Source organism: Phoxinus phoxinus (assembly GCF_949152265.1).
Source record: "Phoxinus phoxinus genome assembly, chromosome: 19".
Taxonomy (NCBI): Eukaryota; Metazoa; Chordata; class Actinopteri; order Cypriniformes; family Leuciscidae; genus Phoxinus; species Phoxinus phoxinus.
In genome coordinates, this window is record NC_136894.1 from 7124961 (window position 1) to 7146824 (window position 21864).

The window sequence follows — 21864 nt, forward strand, 5'->3', positions numbered from 1 at the left end:
CTGCTCTATTGAACACACTGAAAGGTCTTTTTCATATTGGGAGGTGGGAGTTTGCTCAGGATTTAAAGTTGACTACCATGGATATTAAATCCATTATGTATCAGTCCTTTGAAAGACAAGGCATTATAATGACTTTCAAGACTAGATGACAATAGAGGATAGTAAAGTTACTGATCTGGGCTTGTCATCAAAAGTTTGAAGGTTCACACAAACAAGCCAATCATGAACTATGACTATTGTGGCATTGAGAAAGACACTTCATCCCTGGTTGATCCAGGGCGAATGTTCCTGTAAATGTAAATTACATTGGATAGAAGTTCTAGCTAAATGACATATTAAGATGTTAGAGGAGGATCTATGACCATTCAAACTTAAATCAGTAATCTGGTGCCAAAAAGTTCATTGGGTGATAAAATGCCAAACCAAGTGCCATCTACAAAAACATGGTACTACTATTTTATTTAGTAATACTTTATCTTACTTCATGTACTTACTATAGTAATAACAGTAGATTATGCATAATTACAAGTAACTAAACCTAAACCAAACCCTAACCATAACTCTATAGTAAGTACAGTACATGTAGTTAATTAATATCACTCTCAATGTAACTACGTCACCTTAATATATAAGTTTAGCCCTTTATTTTATTTGTTGTGTTTTTCTTTTAAATTTGTTTGCTTATAGTTTGTATTAGTTTATTTTAAATTATAAATTATAGTTTTTTTTAAAAATTGTATTGCATTATTTGATAAAATGCAAAACCAAGCATCATCTGCAAACAAATGATGTTACTATTTTTACTTTATTTGCTTTATATATATATATATATATATATATATATATATATATGTATATATATATATATAAATTTTAATTTGGTTCAATGTTTTACCATCTATGAATGAATGACTGAGGCATTTATATAACGCTATGCCATTGACATTCCTATATTTAAGTGTGGCTGAACTGTGGACTGCAGAGATTGTTCAGGACTCTCTGATGGCTGTTCAGGTAGCGGGAGTTCTCTCTGTTTCCTTTAGCCCATGTCCAGATGTAATCCACATCTTAGATTGTGCCTGTTGAATTCTAGCTGCTCTTGTTTACCTTCCCAGAACCGCTGCAAGCTTGTGTTTGCAGAGTCGCAATGCTGCTTTTGGAGTGTTCGCTGAGTGTGTTTACACTGAGTATTCTCTGAAGTATGACAGCAAAAAAAAAAAAAAAAGCCAGTTTTCTTGGGGTTTTGTGAGTCCATTTTGAGTTAAGATTTCAATCTTTCTCTCCTTCACAGTTGTTTCCTGTGGGATGCCCATTGCTCCAGTGAATGGTACTGTCATCGGACAGCACTTCACTCTCGGCTCTAGAGTCACATTCTCTTGTAATCCTGGTTTCCGATTGGCCAACGCTCAGCCAGTGTCAACACTTTGCCAAGAGTCTGGGAGGTGGACCACAATGGAGCCCCGCCCTCGCTGCGTCCGTGAGTTCATGAGTGGAACCATCAGTTTATTTACATAAAAGACAGATAAAAAGACAAAATATGTATTATCTTTAAACTATTTGAAATTCATGAAAATATTTGAATAGAGAAATAGAGTTAAATCTAAAAGTATTGGGCGACATTCAATCTTGACTTAATTTAGTTTAAACATGGAATTAAACGATTTTGAGCGATTGCAAATTTTGATTAAGATAAATTTTGGTCCTCCAGCTGTGACCTGCCCTGACATCGGCCACTCCGCGGTGGATCATGGGAGGTTGAGGCTTATTTACGGCATGCAGAATAAATATGAGGCCATGATGATGCTGACCTGTGACCCTGGATACTTCTACAAGGGTCAAAGGGTCATCCGCTGCCAAGCTAACGGCACCTGGGATTACCCTGAGCCGAGACCATCCTGTGAAAGTGAGTGCCATATCAAGACATGCTTCGTATATTTTCGAATTATGATTTTATTTAGGATAAGTGGTTTGTGGATGGATGGATGAATTTTTAGAAATGATGATTTTCGTTTTTCAAGATTTGATTGAAAACCCCTGAACTAGTATGTCATGATTTAATTTGCAAAAGTCAATCTACATACCAACTAAAGCCTGAAAAAGTGCAATTTCAGTACTTTAAAATGAATGTCCTGTATTAAAATGTATCTTGTATTCAGAATTCCAAAAAAAAATTAATTACTCTTCATCTGAATGTACCTAGTCATTTCCTGTGGTGACCTTGGAACCCCACCGAATGGGAATAAGATAGGAACATTAACCGTGTATGGAGCGACTGCCATCTTTTCCTGTAACACGGGTTATACTCTGGTGGGCTCCAGAGTGAGAGAGTGCATGTCCAATGGCCTGTGGAGTGGAGCTGAGGTCCAGTGTCTTGGTGAGTGTTTCACTTCCCTTATGGGTAAATTAGATTTGTTAATCAGTAAATAGAGAAAATGTTGCCACATCTGCTCTAGGTGAACGTGATTGCACCAAGTACATCATGTTCCTGGATCAACATCTTTGTTGATCCTGAAACAAAAATCCAATCAACCAATTCAATTTTAGGGATAAGTTCACAGTTTATGTCAAGTTTAGGCTTAGACTCAGGGTTAGGTGCTTCTACATCCGTGTTAGAATAGGAATGGGATAGGAATGCTGTTCCAGGATCAACAAAATATGTTGATCCGGGAACATGTCTTACTTGGCACCATCACAGTCAGCACATGCTTTTTATGAGCATTTGCAATGTTTTTCTTCAACAGCTGGACACTGTGGCTCACCAGAGCCTATTGTGAACGGCCAGATCATTGGTGAGAACTACAACTACAGAGGCAGTGTTGTTTACCAGTGTAATCCTGGATTCCGACTCATCGGCGTGTCAGTTCGCATCTGTGAGCAGGACCACCGCTGGTCCGGAAAGACTCCCGTTTGTGTCCGTAAGTGTTGCTTAAGCAGCAACTATCTGATTTGAGGTCTTTTGACAGTTTTATGCCTCTAAGGAATTAAATAATCATGTTAATGGCATTAATATGTTGCTCTGATGTTCTGTAGCTATCACATGTGGACATCCAGGCACCCCTGCTAATGGTGTGACTCAGGGAACGCAGTTTAACCTGAATGACATTGTGCGTTTCGCCTGCAACCCTGGTTATGTTCTACAGGGTGCGATCAATTCTCACTGTCAACCCAACGGCCAGTGGAGCAACACTCTACCCAGATGTAAAAGTAAGTCCTGTGACTTCCTCAGCGGCACAGCGTGTGTGTGTGTGTGTGTGTGTGTGTGTGTGTGTGTGTGTGTGTGTGTGTGTGTGTGTGTGTGTGCGTGCGTGCGTGCGTGCGTGCGTGCGTGCGTGCGTGCGTGCGTGCGTGCGTGCGTGCGTGCGTGCGTGCGTGCGTGCGTGCGTGCGTGCGTGCGTGCGTGCGTGCGTGCGTGCGTGCGTGCGTGCGTGCGTGCGTGCGTGAGAATCCATTGCGGAATCTCCTTGAGGAAATGATTCACTCTCACATGACTGGATTTTTCTGCAAAAATTCACCAAACAACGGTAAATGTGACCGCTCCGTTCGTCTTACTGACTCAAAAACTATTGCCATAGCTACAGCCAATAACAATATGTAAATCTATGGTGTGTAATTAGAAAAGTTTATTTATATATACAGTATCTCACAAAAGTGAGTACACCCCTCACATTTCAGCAAACATTTTAGTCTTCTCAAGGGACAATACTATAGAAATGTAACTTGGGTATATGTAAGAGTACGGTAGTCAATGTGCTGCTTGTATAGTAGTATATATTTACTGTCCTCTGAAAATAACTCAACATACAGCCATTATTGTCAAAATAGCTGGCAACAAAAGTGAGTACACCCTACTTGTTGAAACTGTGTCCAAATTGTCAATATTTTGTGTGAGCACCATTGTTATCTAGCATCGCCTAATCTTCCTGGCCATGGAATTCACCAGAGCTGCACAAGTTGTTGCTGGGACCCCTCAGTGCTTCTCCACCTTCTGCTTGAGGATTCCCCACAGGTGCTCAATAGGGGTTCATGTCTGGAGACATACTTGGCCACTCCATCATCTTCAGCTTCCTCAGCAAGGCAGTTGTCATCTTGGCGGTGTGTTTGGGGTCGTTATCATGCTGTTGGGCCCAGTTTCTGAAGGGAGTGCATCATGTTTTGCTTCAGAATGTCACAGTACATGATGGAATCCATGTTTCCCTCTATGAAGCTCAGCTCCCCAGTACCATGATGCTACCACCACCATGCTTGACTGTAGGCAAGACACAAATTTCTTGGTACTCTTCACCAGGGCATCGCCCCACACATTCTGGACACCATCTGAGCCAAACAAGTTTATCTTAGTCTCATTAGACCACAGGACATGGTTCCAGTAATTCATGCTCTTGGAAAGGTTGCTTTCAGCAAACTGTTTGCGGGCTTTCTTGTGACCCAGCTTCAGAAGAGGCTTCCTTCTGGGACGACGGCCATGCAAACCGACTTGGTTTTATTTGTATGGTCTGAGCACTGACAAGCTGACCTTCCGCTTCTGCAACCTCTAAAGCTATGCTGGCAGCACTCATGCGTCTGTTTTTTGAAGCCAGCTACTGAACCTGACGCACAGCACGAGGACTCAACTTCTTTGATAGACCCTTGCGAGGCCTGTTCCAAGTGTAACCTGTCTTGGAAAACCTCTGTATGACCCTGGCCTGTACTATAACACTGTTTTAGGGTGTTACCAATCATCTTATAGCCTAGGCCATCTTTTTGGAGAGCAACCATTCTAATTCTCAAATCCAAATGCTTAAATTTGCATTGTCCTGTCAAGCAGACAAAAACATGAACATAATGAATAGGACATATGGCGTAGCATGGTTAAACGACGTACTGCTATTATCACCTAGGGTGTACTCACTTTTGTTGCCAGCTATTTTGACATTAATTGCTGTATGTTGAGTTATTTTCAGAGGACAGTAAACATATACTACTATACAAACAGCACATTGACTACTCTAAAATATATCCAAGTTTAATTTATATAGTATTGTCCCTTGAGAATATATACTAAAATGTTTGCTGAAATGTGAGGGGTGTACTCACTTTTGTGAGATAATGTATACAAGTCAAAAGAGAGAACAAAATTACCACAAATTGTAAATGTATAGCATCACTCTGATCGATCTGATTTACCTTGAATCTTTAAAGTTGGATTAATCGCCCCCTCAATCCTTCCCTCTCTTTAGATTGTAAATGTGTGTTTACTCTGACTGAGGAAGTTGAAGTGGTCTGATCATATCAGCCACGGTCTCCTCTCCATCATGGTCTGTCATTAGCACAGAGCGTGGGAAGACGCCCGTTTAATGGCACAAAAGGAGCCGGTAAAAAATGCTATGAGCTCCGAGCTGCATCAATAATTTAGTAGGCCTCTGCACAGCCCTGCTAATCAGCACCAATTTGTGTCGAAGCGAGCCACTTCTATCTCCAAAATGGCCTTCTAAACCACACAGATAAGTTGAATAGACTTAGATCTGCAGATAATTGAACCACCTCTCCTCAAAAATTGCCACTGGCCACCGGGAGCATCAATTTTAATATCAAAGTATGGCCAAGCACAAAAAGCAGATTGTTTTCCTTTGTTCTTTTCTTTTTATTGATTTTATTTGTGTATTTATTTCTAACAGCTAATAGCATTTTAGTTAAAAACCAAGCTAGTATTTTAAGTTATAAATGGTGGCTTCATAGAAATGGCTTTGGCAGGCTCTGTTAAGAGCTATTAAAGGCATTAGCATGCATTACTACCCTGGAAAGTCTAATTCTGTTGACAAGCTGTCCCTAACGGACAGATTTTAAGGGAACTTTACTGGGCTCAAATGGCAGAAGGGACACTCTGGAGTCAAATAATGAAGCCTGTCCTCTTCATTTGGCTTCACTGTTTCCCCATAATTGCACATAAAATGTCACCAGAAGTGTGTTCGACTTAATCCGTTAGAATCAGTTTAACATAATAGCCCATCTTCTTGCCTTGGCTTGCTCAATTGCACTTGCACTGTTATGTACTTTTTGTTTTCTTCCAGTGTGTGAATGAATACAATTTACTGCTGATTTCTTCTTTTGGTTCTCCATCATGCACTTTTGTCCTTCTGTGTTCTCACTCTCTGCCTCTTTTTGGCTTATAACTAACACGCCACCGCTTTCTCTCCATCTCTTCTCTCTGTAAGCCCAGTTCATGTCCTCAGCCAGCCCCTACACCAGCCGTTAATGAAGCTACTGTTTGTGTTTATGTGCTTCCAAATATTTGCAGATAGTTTTCCAGAAGCTTTTAATCTTCTTCAAAAATCGCCTTTTTCTGTGTCATTTTGTGTGGTGTGAGTTAAGGTGGAGACATTTGACTAAAAACGAATTGCGCCCTCTGGCAGCGACATTTGTTTTACTCTAATCACTAAAGGAATTGCACAAATCAATTAATGGCACAAACAAGCAAAAAAAAATTTTTTGCTTGTCGCAGTTGCCCATTGTTTAGAATGGCCAAATATATATATATATTTGATTTTGATTTGTGCAATATTACCAAGATAGTACCACCAAGATAGGAATGTACCCTAAGGTATCTTAAATGAAATTGAAATGAACCATGGGATTAAGATTAAGATTGTGATTAAGGCACAATGTGTCATGAAGTACATAACCATTAAAAAATGTGGGGTCTGTAAGATGTTTTAAAAATGTTTTGAATAGTTCCTTGTGCTCATACAATTTAAAATAAAACAATAATTTTTAAAAGGTATTTTATTCTTGCATTGGCAAAACTGAATTCTCAGCATCATTATTCCATAATCTTTCAGAAATAATTTTAAAATGCTGATTTGGTGCTTAAGAAACATGTCTTATTATTATCACTGTTGAACAGTGCTGCATATATGCAATAGAATTTTGTTGGTATAACATTAGACATTTCTTTGTCACATTTGATCAATTAAATGCATCCTTGCTGAATAAAAGTATTAATTTATAATAAAAAAATATATAAAAAAAGTTATCTGACCCCAATCTTTCAAATGGCAGTGGATTTCTCAACAGTATTCATCATATTTCTCTTTTTTCTTTCTTCTTTCTTTCCCGCTTTCTCTCGCCCACTCTAGTTGTGAACTGCACTGATCCGGGACATGTGGAAAATGGTGTCAGACAGGTCCTGCCCAGCGGGCCTCATCGTTACAGTTTCCAGACGGCAGTTTCTTACAACTGTAACCCTGGATACTACCTGCTGGGCACCAGCACCCTGAGCTGTCAGGGAGATGGCACATGGGACCGCTCCCTACCCAAGTGCCTCTGTGAGTCATCTTAGTCTGATAAACTATCACTCAAATAATTCCATAACCTGCTTTACTCTGATGTGTTTACACATGTGATCTGACATTGTGCACTCTGGGTAAGGTTTGTCTGTTTTTCTGTGTGCCGCAGTGATTCTGTGTGATCGTCCCAGCATGCCTCCGTATGCACAGATCTCGGGGGACAGACGCACTGTGGGCTCTGTTATCCGCTTCAGCTGCATCGGCCAGCGCACCATTGTGGGCAATACCACCCGCATGTGCCAGCTGGATAGCCAATGGAGCGGCTCCCTGCCACATTGCTCTGGTACTCTAAATCTTTTCTCTACTCAACATGCATAATTTATCCACACAATTACAATTTTGCTTAAGGGTTTAGATGCTCCTTGCATCATCTATGTTTTTAGTATATTTGTTTTACTTTTTTATTTAGAACCTTATTATATAACTATTATTTTAGCAATATATTTAACTATAATATTTTTTTAATATTTACACAAACAAGACTACCTACTATTATTTCAAAACATCTTGAGGCCCTATTTTGTCCTGAGCAGTGAAACGGAAAAAAAATCCTTCAGGTTTTGCAAGATCTTTGGTTTCCCAGCATGCTCTGCACATTTGAGCTCTTCTTCGCAGTGACAATATGATGTTGAGATCCAGCTGTACCGCTCAGGAAAGCAAGCACTTACACACAACTATCCCAAAGGTTACAAACAGTTACTGATGTTCAAACATGCAGCGATATTAAGAAGGCTATGAAAACTTTTGAACAGGATAATTTGTGTAAATTGAGTTAAATATTTTGTCTTATGTATATGCAAATATGTTATGCTGTGTCTATAGGGCAGTACTAAACCAAAGTACTAATGAAACAGTTTTTTTCCTTATATTTAACTCTCTTATGTTTTTGTAAATATGAAACAGATGCACAGATTCTCTCACAAGGGAATATACACTTGAAAAGAAGGGAATATGTTTCCTAAGTTAATACATTTATATATAGGCAAGGCAAAGGCTCTATTTTGCACATTTGAGATGACACCATCTCCGAGGTCTTGTAAGCGTGTGAGATCATGAATCAATGGCTTCAGTATTACAGCCCAGATCAGTGGGTGGTAATACAAAATTGCCATCTATGCAGCGTCCAGAAAGACCCCCCCGCCCCCCCATAAACTGCTTTAATCTTCTCATATTGGGCTTGGTGACACTGACTCCCACATGCCTGCCAGGTAATGAGCTACCCTGCTCCACTATAAACACATCAGACCATTGCAACCCTCAGATATGCCAGAAGAGCTTCATCCCTGGCTGTAAAACCACTGACAGGTTTATGTCACAATTCATAACATTCACATTTCTCAAAAGATTGCTGTTTCTTTCTGCCAGCTGTCAAAAAGTGCATTAGGCTTTTTTTCTTTCTTTTTTGTTAATAACTGGCCTGTCAGTGTGAGTTTCTTAAAACCATATGCTGTATATAAATACCGGTAGTAGTAATTCTTTAATATTTACTTTGCCCTTCACCAGAACACTCACCATTCATATTGAATTAGTGATTGTTTGTTGAGCATTACCAGAGGATATATGGGGAATAGAAAGATCATTTGTAAATGCATCAGTGGATCAAAATAAGAGGATTTACTGAAGAACATCATGGAGTGCACACATCGACATTATGAGCGGGGAAATTAAGGGAAATTTTCTGTCCCTGGTGCTTTCTTATCCAAAGTAAATTATCACCTAAACCAAGCCACTGTCATGCCTCTTTTTCATCTCCTATGCCAGGTCTACCACTGAGAGTTGTTCAATAAATATGAATGAAATTACTCATCATCTTGTGTAAATCTCAGTTAACCTCTTTAAATAAAAACCTAATGTAATAGAGAGCAAGTCTGAATGTCCTGCGGGGTATCTAGATTGTAGTTTTCCATTCATTCTATGTCAAAGGATCTATTTTGGATTAGTTTGAGGGTATTTTTTATTGTACATGGGCATTAAATCAATAGTTTAAACTCATGGTACTTCAGCACAGGTGTATAGACAACTCTATGGATTTAAATAGGAGTTATCTAGTTTGAGTTGTGTCCATTGTTTATGCAAACTGTGTCCAAAATCGCTCCCTTATCCCTGTATTGTCCATTGAGCCCAAAATGTTTTTATTTTTTCATTTTATGTTTTTTATTTTCTTTTGATATTTTATTTAATTTTTCAAAACATTAATATAAATGTGCAATTTTTAAGGCCAAACCAAAATGAAAAAAGTCAAAATTGACATTGCAGACTCGATGAGGGTATTATACCTATTGTTAACACTGCCATATGAAACTATATCACAGGTTTGAGACACCGTGTGTACACATTAGAATAAGAGTCCAAGTGCTCATTAGTCTTCTTATGTGTGTTTCAGGGGATTCTGCCGGTTTGTGTGGAGACCCTGGCATTCCAGTGCACGGGATCCGTCTGGGAGAGGAGTTCTCCGTAGGGAGCGCTGTACGATTCAGCTGTGAGCCCGGCTACATTCTGACGGGCTCCTCTGAACGGACATGCCTGGCTAACGGGAGCTGGGTTGGCATCCAGCCTGAATGTCATGGTAAGAAAAATAAAACCTGGGTTTTTGCAGAAGAATGTGGATGAAAACGCATGATTAATTGCTTCTGCTTCTGGAAGATTCTGCTTTACCCAAAATTGTAGCCTATGCAAATTTCTCAGACAGAGAGTTATTTGATTCTTCACACAAATTCCCTTGTGTCTTAACTTTGTGCAAAACAGGAGAGGGAGATAGACAGACAGACTGAGATAGAAAGTGGTTGATGAGAAGTTATTTTCATCTAGATTGTTCCCGTCTGTTCTCTGCTGTAGCTTTAAAGTGGCTCAGTACACCCGGGGTGTACACGTTACACTTCCACATGCACCGTGTTTTCTTTTTCCCAACATGCTGAACACTATCCAGTCAGGTTGCCCAGACAACTGTGCAGACCCTGCTGGTCCCCTGGACACTGTGCTGCTGTGTCCGCACTCTCTTCTTCTCTCTTAAATAGCATTATTATTCTGCTCGTGTTGGTTTGTGTAAAGTGCCTGCGGAGTCAGGCTGACATCCCAAAGAAAGGCATGTCAGAGAAGCAGAAAACCCAGGTTAATTACCCGTGTGGAGATGCCTGCCATTTTTCTTACTCCACTTTTTTAACACCAGCCATTTGTTTCATCTCACATCTTGTTAACAGTCACCCCTAAACATTTGTGATATTTTTAGTTTTGCATCTCCTACAAAGCACACTGTCATCTGAATCCATTCCTACCTCCCAAATGCCCGCGGGTTGTGCTTTTGAAATGTGTGTGTGTCTAAGTTTGTGTTTCTCTATTGATTTGACCCTTGGGCTATTGTTATCCATGCCAGTTCAGCAAACTGTGGTGGCTTAAAAGGTGGATTCTCAGAAAATGCAGACGTTTCAAGAGAGAAAATCAATAACAGCCTAAACCCCCTCTCATAAATTAACATCCTGAACACAACATAAAAAGCTTATTGTCTTAGTGCAAGGGGAGATCAAGAAGACTTTTTTTTTGTTTTTTCATTTATGTCCTCATCACAAATGTTTGATGTCCCAGCATTCACTTATATGAGGAAATTGGCCATTCTTTTCAGAATAGGTGTGTATTATAATAATGTGATATAGTGGTCATCAACTACTGGGCCGTGATCAGTTGTCTTGCCGCTATAATCAAACGTCTAAGGTCTAAATATAAATGGAATCATTACATAAAATGCATAATATTATAGATGAACGAGAAACAGCGAGTGTTCTTTGCGATCGTAGCTATTTAACTGCAGCAAAAGGGCAAATGCTGGTCTATCTAGGCTCACAAAACCTTCCAGGCTCGGAGTCAGCACGGTGAGTACCACTGTATGTACACGGAGACATATCATAAATTACAGGACAGTTTCTGACAGCTAAAATGAGCTTCTCAGTCATTTTGCCTCGGTCGGACTTGGCACTGAAGAGTGACGGATCACGTGCGCTCCACTGACCTCACTCCTATTGGTTGTCGCTCCCGAAAGTTGCTCTTCATTTGCATGAAGTTGAACATATCTCATCTTTGTTACATCGCTGGACGCGCCCCATCCAGTCGCCAACGGTCACGGTTGCTTGTGTTGCCCAAAATCACCCGCCGTCCATTGAAATGAGTGTGAATGCACCCTAATACTGACTAGTAGTTGACATGTAGTTGCAAAATTTCTTATACAAAATTGGGTCCATGTCCCTGATGCCCCAGGGTTTATGCCGACCACAATGTGTGGAGAATTTTCTGCCCAAAGCATGAAACCATTGAAATATAAGCGTTTACAATAAACATATTTGGAGCTGTGTTGGGTCACCACTTGGTGTCCAATATAAAATATTTATTCTGAAGTGAAACCTTTTAAGATCCAAAGGACACTAGGGTGTGCGATAATAACAACAGGTAATCACTAGTTTGCTGTTAGTTGTTTTAAGCTCGCTATTCAGCGCTCAAGCTTTTTGTTTTCACTTGGCTGGTCTCCAGTGCTCAAACCTCTTGCCCATATTGGTGGCATCCCTTGTTGTGAGTGTATGCCCACCTGTTCTTTATTGGCACACACCCATGAAAAAGCTCCATCTGCCCTGTCCTGGGGCAGAGGATTGTCTAATGTATGAAATCTCCTGCAGTAAATGTGTTTATTAATTACACACTAAATTAAAAAATAACTGTCCAGTTTGGGGGAGGTGCAAGTCCTGTCATCCGTTTAGATGCCTAGCAGTGTGCCAGCCTCCATTGAACCTGGGATTCATGTTCTACTATGCTGACCATGTATCCTTATCACCTTGCATCCCATCTGATGTTCTCTTGATGTTTTTTTCGCAGTGGTCTCCTGTGGCAACCCTGGGACTCCCCGCAACGCCATGATCCAGTTCCATGATGGACTTGTGTTTTCCCGCTCTATCACCTACTCCTGCAGAGAAGGCTACTTCTCCAACGGCCTGCTCACCCGTCATTGTACTGTCAATGGCACCTGGACCGGGGACATGCCGGAATGCACAGGTGCCCCATCAACACCTTTTTTAAACTATCTAAATTAGCCAATCACTGCTCATTGTTTGGTGAAATCTTGTAAAATTCAAGCATTTCTGTAAGAATCCACATGATTGAAAATGTTGTGTGAAGGAGAAAAATTTCCCCATGCAACTAGTTCAAGTTGGTCATGCAGATTCGCCACATTAAGACAAATAATGCTGCTTGGTTTGAAAGTGAGTTCTGGTTGAGCTGTGCTTCATACTGTACATCGTTATGCTATTGACAATCGGCCCAAAAAAAATTAGCATGATCAATTATAAATTCATGGTGCACATCTTATCCCTCTTCCTCAATGCCTGATTAAAAACGTAGCATGTTATCTGGATCTTTGTTCTGTCTAATCAAGAGCTTTTTTAAAAGCATTTAGCACTATACTAGGCTAGTATATGTCTAAGATCTTAGCTTGGTAACCGAAGGCTAACTTAAATATTACCATTAGCTTTGCAGTTATCAATAGAGACTGGCTCCTAGCAAACATTTCCTAAACAAGTCTTATTGTCATTCCATGTAAGAACTTTCTCAATCATGCCTTTTATTTGCTTAAAGTTTGTCGTTGTCTGTGTACATCTCCCTGAGTGATGCTATGTTCAGAATGGTCAAGCACCATCTCAGCGAATCAAAGTTGTGGATTGTCGAATTGGAAAGTTTCCATGTCGGAAGCCTGAATTCAAGTGGCTTTCTTTTGCAATTTTATGAGTAGTTGGAAATTCCCACTTTCCAAGTTGAATGGAATGCGGGATAAGTCAACTATGTTCATTGTGTCTTTTCATAGGGTCTTTAAGTGGCTTTAGAAAGGCATGGTTTTATTCTTGAGATGTTCTTAGGCTAAACTGCTCTGAATAGTACAGCTCTCAGTGACTGTGCTCTTGAGGAATCCAGAGGCTGGAGTTGAATTGGTTTTGTTCGCGTGAAGCTTTTCAATGCATTGTGGTTCAGGACTTAATAATGAGGGACAGTGTTCTCCATTATCCCTGCCCTGGACACAAGCTGATCTGGGACGTCTACATAGCAGCCCTGTGTTGGAGAGATAGAGACTAGCCCTGTCTCCCATCTTGGCAGCCACCCGAGTGACTTGCCATGCTCATAAAAACACAATGCTCACTGTTCAGACTCTGAGCTAATGGAGGTCACGTGCAAACATTACAGCTCCAGACACATTGGTGTCTTTGGCACAGAGCAGGTGCCATTGGCCTCAGACTACAGGAAGTGACTAGAGGAAAGAGCCTCCCAAAGCTGGTGCCTAAAACAGTTCATTAATTTAAAGGCACCACTTAGAGTGATAAAAAATCTTGTTGCTTCCAGTTTATGACCCTTTTAATATGAAAATGTTTTTGCCTAAATTTGTTATCTGTTTCAATGAAACGGCTAATTATAAAATGGTTCCAAATCATCCAAATTTTTGGCACACACCTCAATTCAGCCATGAACTTCCTCTAATCGCACCACAAATGGCTTTCAGCCTTCTTTTGACTTTTGCTTTACTCTCTCTGTCCACTTCCAGTCATTAACTGTGGAGATCCTGGAGTGCCAGCAAATGGTATCAGACTGGGCAGCGACTTCACGTACGGCCACAGTGTGAGCTTCCAGTGTTCACCGGGTTTCACTATGGATGCCGATCGTGCCTCCACGCTCATCTGCACCAAGGACCGCACATGGAATGGCACCAGGCCCGTTTGCAAAGGTTCAAGCCCACCGCTTATGAACTAAAGCTTCATGTGTACTCCAAAACCGTTCTGTTGACTGTTATTTTATGTATTATTTTTTATTTTATTTAGTTGACTAGATAAAGATGACTGATTGTCTCTTTCTTCTCACAGCCATTGTGTGTGGGGCACCTCCCAGCATCCCGAATGGGCAGGTGGTGGGGACAGATTTCCAATGGGGGTCCAGCATTAGTTATAACTGTAATCAGGGTTACCAGCTTTCCCTTCCCACCATCCTTACCTGCCAGGGCACGGGAAACTGGAGTGGTGAACGGCCTCAATGTTTTCGTAAGTGTGAATTTTTCTGAAATACTGAAAATATAATTTGGCTTTTGCCAGAAATGTTTGTCCTTTCATAAGCATTTAGATCCACGTACAAAGTTTTAACTGGGTGTTTCTACATTGTAGATTTAGGTTTTGTGTAAAATTGTTAATACCTTATAGTATAGTGTTTTCCTCAATGAAATTATCTTTCCCTACAGCTGTATTTTGTGGAGATCCAGGGATACCAGCCCAAGGCAAGCGGGAAGACAGAGGGTTCACATACCTGTCCTCTGTTTCATTCTCATGTTACCCGCCTTTGATTCTGGTTGGCTCTGCTCGGCAATACTGCCAGTATGATGGAACCTGGAGTGGAACCCAACCTTCTTGCATAGGTCAGAACTGATGTATTCTTTCTTCACATTTCAAAAAAGCAGCCATTACTTCAGTGTCACATGATCCTTCAGAGATCATTATAATATGCTAATTTGGTGCTCAAGAAACATTTCTTATCAATGTTGAAAAATGTGTTGCTTAATATTTTTGTGGAAGCCGTGAAACATTTTTGTTTTGATTTGAATAGTATATTAATCTCATATATCATATATACCTCATCTCATATATACCTGCATGTCTGATATATGTACTAGATTGAGTCGATATACACTATACTGGCACCATACTGTGAATTACTTCTAATTCACTTTTTTTACAGATCCCAGTCACACCAGCTGTGTAGATCCTGGCACTCCTCTCTTTGGCAACCAGAACAACTCTCAAGGCTACCAGGTGCTAATCACATCAGATGAGGGCTTTTTTCCATACATCTGGAACTTAGTCATTTATAATTTTTTGACTATTTGTGTGATTGTTTCAACAGATTGGTAGTTCAGTATTCTACAGCTGCAGAAAGGGCCACCTTCTTCTGGGTTCCATCTCTCGGACATGTTTGCCCAACCTCACCTGGAGTGGCATGCAGCCTGAGTGCATCGGTTAGCCACAATATCGCAAAAATATTAGCCTGAATTTTCTGTTACTATACTTTTTGTTTGCACTTTTTTTAAATGTATTAAAATAATTATAGAATTATCTGTAGTGATGAATAAAGTAGAGCAACCTTTCCTGATTTCAAGCGATTTTGTACAATTGTTTTTTATTTTTGTTTTTCCACAATACACCCTCCACAAAGTAAGATTTTTCTCTCCTCAGCTCATCACTGTAATCAGCCGGAGCTCCCCGCTCAGGCGGATGTTGGTGCCATAGAGCTGCCATCTCTGGGTTATACGCTCCTCTACACCTGTCAGCCTGGATTCTACTTGGCTGGAGGATCTGAACACCGCACCTGCAGGGCTGATGGCAGCTGGACAGGGAAGCCTCCGTTGTGTGCACGTATGTACAAAATGCTTTGCAAATACATGCTTGAGCCCACAAGCCAAAATATTTGTTCCCGTTTCTATTAAAAATGTCAAGAAAGTGATCAATTGCCTTTGAGCATGTTCGTACCACTTGCGTGTTTTAGTGTAGCCCATCTGCTTGATTCATAGATTTAATGATTTACCGTATTCAACCACTTTGTGATTTTTCTTCTCCACAAATGTTGACAAATGGCCACGTGCATCTGTTTCATCTCCACAACTGGCGTGATCGTTGTGCTCAATTCATCATGTTATTGGTGAAAGTTCATATTAGTAGAGCTCTGATTAGCCCAATGGATTGCATTGATTTGGTTTTGGACAGCCCAGACTGCTTTAAAACATCCTCAGATAAACAGGGCCCATACAGTATTTACTGTGAGCGTAGAGCAGAAATATAAGATTATCAATTTGCTTTTTACTCTGCTAAAGGAAGATGGTATTAGTCTCAAGTTAAGGCTGAAATGGATCGCACTCTAAGAGTTGCTGAAATCTTTTATAACAAAGCTATAAAAGCAAGGTTCTGGCCTTTTGCAGTGGAAGGATATTAACAGCACCTGTGGGAGACCAGAGAGGCAACATAGTCTGACATCTAATAAAGCTGTTTTTCCCCACTGTCTGTGTCCAGTCATCTTATAATGTCCTGCGAAGTAGACTTCACTGGGTATTCAGACATATTAAGTGAGATTTCAAATAATAGAAAATGTTCTGTCTGAATGGTATAGGGTGCATCGTGTACATCCTGACTATGCATATATATTATAAACAAACCAAATCACATGTATTGACTGGTCCTGTCTGCTGTATTCTTCCACTTCCTCTAACACCATATATGACTTATCCCATAGCTGATAACAGACCAAGTGGAAAAACTGTAGGAACCGTGCAAGAGCCGCCCAACACAAAGCTACCCGGTAAGTTTCACTGTCTATCATAAATTTAAATAATCTTTCAATGGAGGGCAAGTTAATTATAAATCCCCCTAAAATATTTTAGTCACTTGAATGTATAATAATTCTTGTCTCTGTTTCTTTCGATCTGTTCTTTTATTCTGTGCCTCTATCTCAGTGCCAAGTGGGGTTTTTGCTAAGAACTCTCTTTGGAGGGGTTCGTACGAATATCTAGGGAAGAAGCAGCCAGCAATGCTTAGCATAACTGCTTTTGAACCGTTCAGCAATCGGGTCAATGGCACTCTCATGGACCACAGCGGAGTACAGCTCAATCTGGCTGGTGAGTGTTTTTTATTTTAACCTCACAACACATTTTACCAAGCACTCATTTGTGACGCTTCGGTAGCAAGGTAATGACAATTTTCTGGCTTGTACTGCCCCCAGCACTGTGTTTTGTGTTCTCTTAAAAGGAAAAGTTCAGCCAAAAAAATTCTGTATACTTATTCCAAGCCTTCTTTTTTTTTCTTCCATGGAACAAAAAAAAAAAAAAAAAAAAAAACATTAAATAGGAAATTATATCATAGCGAGGACCTCTACAGACCCTCAGAACTGTGTATCACAGGGGTCATACATTTCCTAAAATACCAAATAATTGAACAATTTTATGACAAAGAAAGTTTAGTTCGGGTTGTAAAAGGACATATGCTCCAACTAATCAAAAATAATTCATGATATCAAAATCTAGCTTTAAAGTTTATTTAAAAAATTATAATTTTGAAATAAGAATGTGTTCACACTAGAGGTTGAACGACTTCAGATTTTTTTTAAGTCAGCATTTATGTGATCAAAGTCAAGTCGACGTCCATTATTCGCTGATGATGTCATTAATGAACAAATAACCTGAACATCGAGCTGAGACACAAACGCGGGTTGTCTTGTGCACAGCTATGGCATATGACACAGCGCTGCACACAATGCTATTGCTTCTACATAAGTATATTTTTATCAGTTCTTTTGTCTTTGAGGTGTTGTATTTCTCACAGATTTCTGCTCGTTCTAAATCAGATACAGATAAAGTAGCACAGTGAAGATTACATTTATATGAATGCATTAGTGAGAGAGTGATTGCATGTTGGCAGCGTCTCTTTACTAATAGTGAAGCTGTGGATTTTAGTTACTAAGAGAAATGCTTGAACTTTTCAGTTTCTAAGCTATTTTGTTGATAAATCACAGAGTAGTGTTGACAATACATTTCTGCGCTACTTAATATTTTGGTGTGCGCGCGATCTGCACGTGATCTGCGTTACAAAGCAGCAGCACTTTAGTTTAGGACTACAGTTAACTTGCTTGTATAGTAAGATATTTAAAACATGCATTCACCCAATCAATTTTGAGCATCCACATGGTATAATCAAAAAAAATTTGTGGAGCGCTCTCAGAGTATGTATTTATTTGTCATTTTAACTGTTTGAAACAGAGCTTATATGTGTATTTCAATGATTTCTTATTCTGTTGCGCCCTCTATAGGCCATGATCAGTGATTAGTCGACATCATGCTTAAAGTGTCGACTACTCTGTGCGCAACCTCTAGTACACTACACACACATGCAAAAAACATAAAACCAATACAAAAAGTACAAAAACCTGACAATTATGTTTTCCATTTTTTAAATATTTGTATCGCTATAACAATCTCATGACACTCATTAATACTTATTGTGCACCAACATTTTACCAGTCTCATTCACATACACATCCTCTCCATTCCTGCAGGTACCTATAAGAAAGAAGAAGCCCAGTTGTTGCTGCAGGTGTATCAGATCCGCGGTCCTGTGGAGATCTTCGTCAACAAGTTCAAAATTGACAACTGGGCACTTGACGGACATGTATGTAAATTCCTCTTTCTGTTTCCTCTGATCTCCACTGCAGTTGTCACAGGAAGCCCTTGTTTGCAGTACATCCAGAAAATAATTATCCTGATATGTTGAAATAGAGACTCCCTGCAGTGTGAAACGTGGAAATAATAATCATCGTGATGATTATACAGATTCTCCACGTTGTAATGGATTAGATTCAAATAGATTGTTTGCTTTGAAGATATTAAGCAACCGCAGATAAAATATTTAAGCCACGTAGGTGTGATTTAACTTGACCCAGCCATCCAATTGACTTATTCTTAAGTAGACTGGTTACTGGGAAAGAGAAGCATCTTGCAATTGATTTCAACAGCTTTGCTTTTATGTTGATGCAAGTCCTTTCTACCTTACGGTATGACTTCATGCAGATGTAGTCTTCAGAACGTCGTGGTCTCACTTTGAAAGGTGGAGGTTTCTGTACATTTACTGCAACCTGAGAGTGTGAAAAGAGTACTTCAATACTCACAGGCCGATGTAAGGGCTCTTGTCAAGGGCCAGACCTTGGGCTGCTTGTAACTACTGAAACCCTCAACCACACACACTCACTCTCTCTCTCTCTCTCTCTCTCTCTCTCTCTCTCTCTCTCTCTCTCTCTCTCTCTCGCTCTCTCTCTCGCTCTCTCTCGCTCTCTCTCGCTCTCTCTCTCTCTCTCTCTCTCTCTCCTGGGGATAGGAGAGCACCGACAAAGTTTTTCTTTTAATTAAAACGTCAGTTAAATCATTGCTGGGTAATCAGGGCCAGACGTCTCTACCCCCTCCAATGCACACGGGACAAGCACCTGGGAGAGTGTAATTAAAAGTGTGGGCCATGAGTGTGTGGCTCCTGTGTGTGTGTTCATGTAAGAGAGAAAGAGCACAAGAGGTAGAGGATAAATGAGAAGGCTCGTTTTATATGTGCCTGTCTGTTTGTATTCGCATATGTACACGTTGTATGCCTCAGTGAGGAATGATGGGGAAAGTAAATGTCAAACATAAGTAGTCTTTCACATGAGTGACACATTTACCTTTCAGTGGCTCATTTTTGAAAATTCTTTACACTTACTGTTTTGTGTTTTTCTCCACAGGTGTCGTGCATGCCTTTGTCTGATTCATTTGTATACCAAGGCTTTGTTCGAGGAAAAGGCTTCGGCCAGTTTGGACTTCAGAGGCTGGGTATGTGTGCTTGTCTAATAGGATTGAATACTTCATTTGTTAAAACATGTTTTTTTAAAGGATTTGTTTCACCCAAAAATCAATTACCCCGTCTTATGTTGTTCCACACCTATGAGATTTGTGTTTGTCTTCGAAGCACAAATGAACTTTCGAATGGAAGGATCAGAAATCAAGCTTCATAAATATATCTTCATTTGTGTTTCGAGGATTAACAGAAGGGGTTCGGAATGACGTGAGTAATTGATGACAGAATTTAAATTTTGGGGTGAGCTTATACCTTTAAGTCTGACCATGACAGAAATACTGTTTGTTTGTTTTTTCGTAGCAAAAAGATGGAATATTTAACTGAAAGTGTGTCATGACTGTGCCAATAGCAGTACCAAACAGAATAGCGAAAATAGTGACTGTTTTCAAACAGGGTTCCCAAGCAGGGTTCCCAAGCACTCTCCTCACTGACAGATCTAACATATCCACTTTCATGAACAATTCGGTTTTCCTGTTGAATTAAGTACACCTAGGACACCGAAGTGTGTCCATTGGCTGTAACTGTTCAGTGTACTAGCTTAGTGTAGCCATAGTATAGCATTCCATGCTAGCTCACCTTATACCCTATGCAAGTGGCTTATTCTACATTCTCTGATCAGGTATTACAATGGTTACCCCTCGAGTTCTAGAGTTTCGAGTTCTATAAAATACATATATTTTTGCAAAAAAATATTAGGTATTGAAGCCTTTCAAGGGTTTTTCTGTGTCGGATGGTTGCAATACTCAAAAAAAAAATCAGACCATCAATTATTTGCAAATAGTTGTCTCTGCTTTTTTTAGCTGGCAAAGTGTTTCAATATTGAATACAATACACACTTCAGCTTTTAAGCCATTAAAATGTCAAGTCTGCGTTGTTTCCTCTATAATTATTTATCAATGATATGTTTAAAAATTATATAAACTGCCAATGTTGCGCACAACAGCTATCATGTATTATTAGCATACAGTTTAGAAAGAGAGAAAGGAAAACTAGAGTCAGTCTAAGTATCTTGTGTACAGCTTGTGGAGGCCAAACCATGAACGGTCTGTCAAACCCTGCTGTGATGAAAAAGGTGCGCCTTCATTTATAAACGACAGCTGTATAGACTCCTATCCCAACATCGTCTGACAGATTGAGCAAACAGAAGATTTATTAATAAGAGGGGCTGTAGTGGAAAGAGCATGTGTGTGTGTGCGCACCCATATTCCATCATTTTATGTTGTTTTGATGAGCTGGCTCTATTGAGTTAGTTAATTGAATCACCCACTTGCAGCCTTGATGTTATTGGGAAGCTTCTTGGCATTGTCTGATGAACAGGTGCACTGACACTCTCTTGTTGTTTAGGAAAGCTCTGTGGTCGAAATTGAAAAGTGATTTCAGAATGACTTCATCTTTGCCATGTCTTGATATCTGTAATTTAAAAAAAGCATTGTCAAATAATGTTGTTTGACATCTCCCAAAAACACGTGCCCTAGTTGAGTTGTACAACACAGTGGGATATGAAGTTGCCACTTTCCATGTATTAATTTCTTATTTGTTACATGGTTTTAAAATCAATTTGAACACACTTTGACTGAACTTTTCACTTGTGGTTAGTTATTGTTATTTCGTAAATGGTTCCTTCGTATGTTATTTTACAGAAGGCCTTGATCCAAATGGGGAGAATCCAGGCTATAACTTTGCCTCCAATAGCAGTTCAGTGGCAGCAGCCATTTTAGTGCCTTTTATTGCCATGATTATAGCAGGCTTCGCTCTGTATCTCTACAAACACAGGTAAAACAGTTCACGGAAGATGTATCATTCATTGTAAATATATATGTGTATGTATTATAAATCACTCCTCCAGAATATTTGTTAATATGTCTTGCCTACTTTCAGAAAAAGGCCCAAAGTACCCTTCAATGGTTATGCGGGCCATGAGAACACCAACGGAAGGGCGACTTTCGAAAACCCTATGTATGACCGGAATATCCAGCCCACTGACATCATGGCCAATGAGACAGAGTTCACGGTCAGCACAGTGTGCACAGCAGTATAGCGACCGCTCTAGTCAAAGGTGAGTTTTCACCCAGAAAGATTCATTCTCAGTGATCTGCCTGATTTTTATTGATTTGTTACGA

At 39.9% G+C, this 21864-nt stretch overlaps 1 protein-coding gene across 1 annotated transcript in view; it reads left to right on the forward strand.

Moving 5' to 3' along the window:
- csmd2 (CUB and Sushi multiple domains 2) overlaps positions 1–21864 on the forward strand; it is a 256709-nt gene that overhangs the window by 228976 nt on the left and 5869 nt on the right. The window contains exons 50-70 of the mRNA XM_079589756.1: positions 1292–1477; positions 1709–1903; positions 2201–2374; positions 2742–2915; positions 3031–3204; positions 7113–7301; positions 7432–7605; positions 9706–9888; positions 12177–12353; positions 13888–14067; positions 14204–14377; positions 14572–14745; positions 15066–15139; positions 15231–15342; positions 15560–15739; positions 16611–16676; positions 16831–16992; positions 18426–18538; positions 19632–19719; positions 21385–21517; positions 21623–21800. Of these exons, the coding sequence (XP_079445882.1) occupies positions 1292–1477; positions 1709–1903; positions 2201–2374; positions 2742–2915; positions 3031–3204; positions 7113–7301; positions 7432–7605; positions 9706–9888; positions 12177–12353; positions 13888–14067; positions 14204–14377; positions 14572–14745; positions 15066–15139; positions 15231–15342; positions 15560–15739; positions 16611–16676; positions 16831–16992; positions 18426–18538; positions 19632–19719; positions 21385–21517; positions 21623–21782 (3242 nt within the window). The 3' untranslated portion in view covers positions 21783–21800. The remainder of the gene's footprint in view (positions 1–1291; positions 1478–1708; positions 1904–2200; positions 2375–2741; positions 2916–3030; positions 3205–7112; positions 7302–7431; positions 7606–9705; positions 9889–12176; positions 12354–13887; positions 14068–14203; positions 14378–14571; positions 14746–15065; positions 15140–15230; positions 15343–15559; positions 15740–16610; positions 16677–16830; positions 16993–18425; positions 18539–19631; positions 19720–21384; positions 21518–21622; positions 21801–21864) is intronic.